Source organism: Podarcis vaucheri (assembly GCF_965113315.1).
Source record: "Podarcis vaucheri genome assembly, chromosome: 14".
Taxonomy (NCBI): domain Eukaryota; kingdom Metazoa; phylum Chordata; class Lepidosauria; order Squamata; family Lacertidae; genus Podarcis; species Podarcis vaucheri.
This window is the reverse complement of record NC_138752.1, coordinates 36,260,008-36,266,515: the sequence shown is the minus strand read 5'-3', so window position 1 is coordinate 36,266,515 and position 6,508 is coordinate 36,260,008. Positions and strand designations below refer to the sequence as shown.

General features: G+C 49.2%; 1 protein-coding gene across 1 annotated transcript in view; it reads right to left on the bottom strand.

Annotated features, from left to right (window-relative positions):
* Positions 1-549: 549 nt before the first annotated feature.
* The window catches only part of RHOT2 (ras homolog family member T2), a 30,132-nt gene continuing 24,173 nt past the window's right edge, over positions 550-6,508 (bottom strand). Inside the window, exons 17-19 of the mRNA XM_082199098.1 lie at positions 5,609-5,731; positions 4,990-5,192; positions 550-2,814 (exon numbers count right to left, since the gene is read on the bottom strand). Coding sequence (XP_082055224.1) covers positions 2,697-2,814; positions 4,990-5,192; positions 5,609-5,731 — 444 coding nt within the window. The 3' untranslated portion in view covers positions 550-2,696. The remainder of the gene's footprint in view (positions 2,815-4,989; positions 5,193-5,608; positions 5,732-6,508) is intronic.

The following is a 6,508-nucleotide window of genomic DNA, read 5'->3' as shown; positions in this document are numbered from 1 at the left end:
AGATGGCTGGGGGCCATCTTGAAGGAGCTCTTCCAGACCCAAGGCTCTCTGTCCCCCTTTCCACCCCACCATTGCCCTGTGCCACTGCCCCACACTCTCCTTCTTACTCCCAGGGTCCAACGTACTGGCTGTCAAGGCTTCTGGATGAGAGTGCAATATGTCCTGGATGAGAGTTCAATACGTAATGCAGCACCGGGAGGAAACTACTGGGGGAGGGAAGGGCTGGGACTGGGGTGCTGGCAGTCACTGGGAAATAAATTGATGTGCGTGTCAGATGAGGAAGTTGGCTAGCCTGCCTGGCGCTCCCATTAACACCACTTTAGGCTCTTCTGCGGTTGGCAGTTGGCAAGGGAGGCAATGACAAAGGGGAATACTTTAAAAGCAGGTTTTGTTTTAAACTGTCCGGAGCGAAAGGGGCTAATGCTGTCCAGTCCTCTGAAGCTCGCTCCCTTCTACAGCAGGTGGGAGATGAGCAATGGACACTGTGGTATATTGGACTTATTGCTGCTCCCCTACCCCTTAAAAAAAAAGTCAGGCAAAAAAGGGATCTACCTGGAAATCCCCAATACTGGTAAGTTTTATTTCCTTGGCGTTGATAGAACGGCGGTTCACAAAGCTCACCTGATATACGAGTGCCTATTTGCAAGCAATCCTATTAGGGTGGGGGGAGAGGAAACAGCAGAATTAGCCCAGCTGCAGGTGGGAAGAGCTGGGACGGTTTTTGCAAGCACTGTAGCTGTGGACAGGGAATGAACGCCATCACTGTGGAAATAGTTGCTTCTCATCTCTGCCTGTATCTTGGTACACATGAACCAGGTTTTTTTTTTTTGGGGGGGGGGACACCTTTTGGCAACCCAGCTGTTGTTGTATAACATCTCCCATCAGCCTTGTCTCTTGGGTGTGCCAAATGAGACCAAATGGGCAATGCTGTTCACCAATAGCTGGAGGGCAAAAGGTTTCCCGCTCCTGACATTTAATGGTTCCCCTTGTGTGGAGCTGGTCCTGACTGCACAGCTCAGCCCAAAGAGAGACATCTTTATTCTATGAGCAGTTTGCATCCCAAAATCATGCAGGGAGAAGGGTTGAGATGGAAACTTCCCCATGTGGAGATAGCACAGGGGAGGAACCCAACAACCAACACCCCTTGCCTATCATGTTAAGTGTGCAGGAACAGTTGATTACTATATCTGCTGTTAAAAGATTCTTTTTTTAAAAAAAATTATCCGAGCTGTTTACTAGGGATGCAGAAATATGCTCCGTTTACCATGTACATATTTACACAACTATTTTAAAACAAAGGGTAAGTTTTAAAAAGTAGGGCTTGAGAGAGGGAGCCCTGCCACTGCAAGAGCAAACCCTACTGGAAAGAGAGACCTCTTTATCTGTCCTGGCACCTTCAAAACAAGGGAGTGTGACACACAATAACTGCCCTGGTGACATCCTTCCTGATGGGGTGAGGAATGGTGGGCCTGTTGAATGATGTGTGCCCTATTATTGACCCAAACACTGGGTCGTACCGCCATTTCCCCATCCTCCGACACCACCACCACAGCTACCTCTTCCTTCCTAATCTGTTGGGGTCTAAAAGAGAAACTGGGACTGCTGAGGAGGACAGCCAACCAGACACACTGAGGCAGAGAGTCAGGGGGCTTCCTAAACTGCCTTTGGGTCCCTCAGTAGGCTTTTTTGGGGGAGTATCTTCCTCACAGTGTGGCCCAGAGGAGTTACCTTGGCCTATCCTGGACAACCGAGGCCCTGGGGAGAGGGGGACTTCCAGGTTGCCCATAGCAAGAGACCCAGTATAACCACTCAAAATGCAGGACACGGCGCAAAGATGAGAGAGTACCGGGAGGCACATTGTGCCTGAGGGCAGCATGCCAGAGATCAGACTTAAGACTCCATCTTTTAAGCTACCACCTGCAGCCTTGGTGGCCTTCTTTTGCTGCCTCCTTCTTGTCAGTTACGTCCCAACAGAGGCCTGTGTGCGAAGCTCCCTGATGCAAACGGTGCTCCAAGAAGAATTAAATGTCCCAGAAGCCCTTGAGCTCTCCCGGGATGGAAATAGTGTACCAAAAACCCATCGCTGCAGAAACAAGATGCTGGAGAAGAGGTTGGCCGGACGGTTCTCCTGCTGCTGGAGAGGAACCAGGGACGCAACGGCGCAGACAGCTTTCCTGAGGTGCCCCCTTGAGCTTCCCCCCACCGAAAGAAACGTTTTTGTTTTTTTTAAAAAGCCATTTAGCTGCAAGACAATCAGATGCGGTAAAAAGTTAAGGGGAGCCTTGAGATATGTCAAGCAGCAGAGTGGATCTCCTAAAGCTATAGCTGGAAGGAAAGCGGGGAGCGGGGGACAGTGTCAGCACTCCCTGAGTGTGGGAAATGTACTTTTTGGGGATGGGAGGAAATGGGTGGAATGAGAAGGTGAGTCCTGCCCATGCCAGCGGGATGACTCTAGGACTATTTCTGCTGGTGCAATGGTCGTCTTCCTCCGACACCACCTTGCCCCGCAGGGAGAGTCAGGGAGGAGGAGGGGGGATCCAGTCTTCGGCGGGGTGTGTGTGTATGTGTGCTGCCTTCTTCCCCTGGCCTCCATTTCTTCCTGGGTGTGCAAATGAAGCTGGTGTTCTACCTTCGGGTGGAGAAATGGCAGAGGAGGAGGAGGAGCAGAAGGAGAAGGCCCTGCTTCTCCTCTCGTTTCACTTATTCTTCGCCATCACCTTGTAGAGTGTGACTCCCACAACGGCGGCGACCGTAGCTCCTAAAGCTACCCGGATCCAGAAAGAGGCAGCGCCCAGGTTGATGTCGTTCAAGTGCCTGCGAGGCAAAAAAGAGATGCAGCGTTTCAGCCCAAATGATAAACACAAACTGGGATGGAGAGAAGGAGGTGTACGGTCGTGACTTCCCCCCAAGAATGCTGGGAAGTGTAGTTTGTTAAGTGGGCCCCTAGTCCCCAAAGTGAGCTACAACAATTCCCAGGGTTCCCTGGGAAGAGGGACTATTAAATCACTCTCAGGACCCATAACAAACTACACTTCCCAGCATTCTTTGGGGTAAGCCATGACTGTTTATTGGCCGCCTCATGAGAAGAGAAGACTCCCCGGAAAAGACCCTGATGTTGGGAAAGATGGAGGGCACAAGGAGAAGGGGACGACAGAGGACGAGAAGGTTGGATAGTGTTTTCGAAGCTACCAGCATGAGTTTGACCAAACTGCGGGAGGCAGTGCAAGACAGAAGTGCCTGGCGTGCTCTGGTCCAGGGGGTCACGAAGAGTCGGACACGACTAAACGACTAAACAACAACAACAACACGACTGTTTAAAGTGGCATCATAATGCTTTAAAGGCACAGTGTGGCCTGAACCATTTCTCTTTATGAAGGCAGAATGTTAGGTTGTTGGGGTTGTTTTTTTAAAAAAGCATGGAGTCTCGCAAACAAAATACTAATGGGTCCTTTTCCCCAGTCACCCGTTATTTACACACCAGGTAGGCTGGGCCAGAGGCATTACGCTAACACTTTGACCTAGCAGGGGTATAAATAGCGTGGCAAGTTCTAAATAATTTGTAGCAGAAAAGAGCTATAGTTGTGCCTTTCTAGGTCATGCTGCTGTGGCACCTGTTCCCATTAATGGAGACCCACATGAAAGGGGGAGGGAATCCAACTTGAAAAAGCAGTGATCTATCTCTACCTCTGGCACGAATCTTATGCATTTTCCTAGGGAGGGGAAGGGGGTTAGGCAGGAAGGGTTGTTTACACTGCTAGTCCTACGGAATACTGTATGAAAGCCTGAAAGCAGCAGACCATTTAGCAAGCCTAATTTGTCGCTGAGGAGAAAGCACCCCCTTCCGTGTAGGAACGGAGTAGGGAAGCACCACTTAGCAAAGGCAAGCGGCGCTATGCTGTGACACGCAGCCTTGCCTTACCAATCCCGACCCTCACCTCAGACCTATCTGCAAGCGCAGCAAACCAACACACCTCAAACTTAATGGCTGTCACGTTTCAGCATAAAGTGTCAGGAATGAATACAGGCATTCAGACTTTGTCTGGAGGCGCAAAATTGGTGCTGGACCCGGGAAAGCCGTGAGATATCCGCCCAAAGTTTGGGGAAAGGTAAAATGCTCAGAAGGATACACAAAGCAGCCCGAAAGGAAGCTGAAGCAAAGGGGTAAATGAGGCAGGGTTGTTAATAATATTGGGAGAGGAGAAGCAAGGGCTTAAGGGAAAAATGGGAGGGGGGAGGCACTCAGCTACAGCTCCCATCCTGACAGCTACATTTCCAGCATCCAAATGTGATCTATACTGAACAAGACACACTGGTTGGTAAAAGGAAAGAAGGTTTTTTTTTATAAAAAAAAGGTCCTTGTAAACAAAAGGATATCATCAGTCACCCAGAGCATCTCGTTCCTAACTTCCCTTCAACATAACATTAATTTTATTGCACTGCCTCCCTTTTCTTCTTCACAGGCATATTAGGAAGATTTAAGAATTGTGGCATAAATAAATAAAGCTCTTAATGCAGAGCCCGAGACTGGCTCAATCTCCCCTGCCCTTTTTGGTTTAACTGGCTATAAATAATGGATTTATCATACTCCTTGGGGAGAAGCTTACATCTAATACCAGCGGGCAAAAAGCAGCGCGTTCCCTCGCAAGCTCCTGGCTTGTTAAAATAACTGACTAGGCCCAAAGCCGCCATCGCAGCGTTGCTCCCAGAAGATGCTGGCTGCAGGGTAAGAACAACGGTGCTGTTCGCCAGGGCCAAATAACGTTCACGATGCTGGGACGGCAAGCTTTTGAGTCACACAGAAATCTTCTTCAGGGTGTGCATTGAAAAACAGGGTTAGGGAAACTCTTTCAGCCCGAGGGCCACATTGTATTCTGGGTAGTCCTGAGGGTTGCATGCTGGTGATGGCTGAGGCCAGAGGCAAAAATTCACCCAACCAAGGCCCAGATGCCCACTGAGGAGGACTATAACTAGAAGGAGAACATTACTAACGGGAAGGTGGCAGCCGTGGCCAGTTTGGCGAAGGCGGCGAGGCTGGGTGGGCCCTGCCCACTGCAGGTGAAGTAAAATGGGGGCGGCAGGCGGTGCTTGTAGCAGAACTCGGCCGGCGAGAGGCCATGTTGTGGCGACGTCTCTGGCAGGTCTGCCTTGCAGGCCACGAAGAGGCAAGGGATCTGCCCGTCCATGTAGTGCTGCTGCAGAGGAGACAGTTAACAAACGAATATCAAGAGAGGCTTTTCTGCTGGATCAGGCCACTGGATCTGGCCCTGCGCTCTGATCTCACCAGATGCCTCAATGGCAAGCCTGCAAGCAGGTCTCAAGCAACACCACACAACAACTCGATTATAAGGGGAATAAAGTTGCTTTGCTGCTGCCAAGAAACCCTTGCTGATCAACTGCAATTATCCAGAGATCTACCAGCAGATCCCAATCTACTTCTTGTTCACCCCTGCTTGTAGACTTGTCTCCCACCACTTCCCTGGGAGTAAGCTCCACTGAATTCAATAGGACTTACTTTCTGAGGAGACACAGTTAGGATTTGCACTGCTAGCCGTCAGTCTGAACAGCTGCTCCTCATCCAAGGGGGGAGCAGGGACAAGGGAAGGAGTACCTTATAAATGCTGGCACAATAGTTGAAAGACTTGTGGTCTGTCACATCGTACAATAAGCAGGCAACGTCGCAAGCTGCATCAGACGCCTTCGCAAACTCTGTCTCCACATTAATCTCGTGCAGCTGGCAAGAAATACAGGGAGGAAAGTATATCTGAAGCATTTCAGGACAGTCTTTCTTTTAACTTAAAAAATATCTCTCATGTCGCTTCTTCTGAACAAGGAATGGCATTGTTCATTCTTCTTACCAAAAGAAACACAGACTTCAGGTAACAGATGCACAGGCAACTTGTACACTTAATGATGAATAGGCAATGTTCTTCCAGCTTCTGCTGCCCCTATCATTTCCCCCCTACTTCTCTCTCTTCCCCCCTACTAGAATGTAGACTGGAAGCTCCTTGGGGCAGGGTCTATGTCACTTGTTAAAATGCCATATACATTAATGACAAGAAATAATTATAATAGCTATTAATATGGTAAAGTATATATTTTTTTAAAATAGTTAACAGGAGCCAAGGGCAAAGTATTTTATTTACTGCACTCACAACCTGCTTCTGCATGGATGAGAGTCTACCAGAAGTCCCTGGTTCCTGGTCAGATCTGTGCCTGCCACATTAGCTGCTCCCAGACGACTCACTGTGCCCTCTGAAGAGCTACTCTGGGTATCAAAATTGACATGCCCCCCCGCCCACATTTAAGAGAAAACATTGGAAGTAATACCATCAAACTGTTTTGGGAACCACCCCCTTTCTTTCAAAAGTGGTGTACTATATATAGACCTCCTTGGAAACAGTAATTCAAGAAATGGCTATCAACAGCCCTCTCTGGTCCAGATGGGCAAACCCACTTTGTATCACAGAGCTAGGAGTAGGCAACCTTTTTGGCGCCACAGGCCAGATCC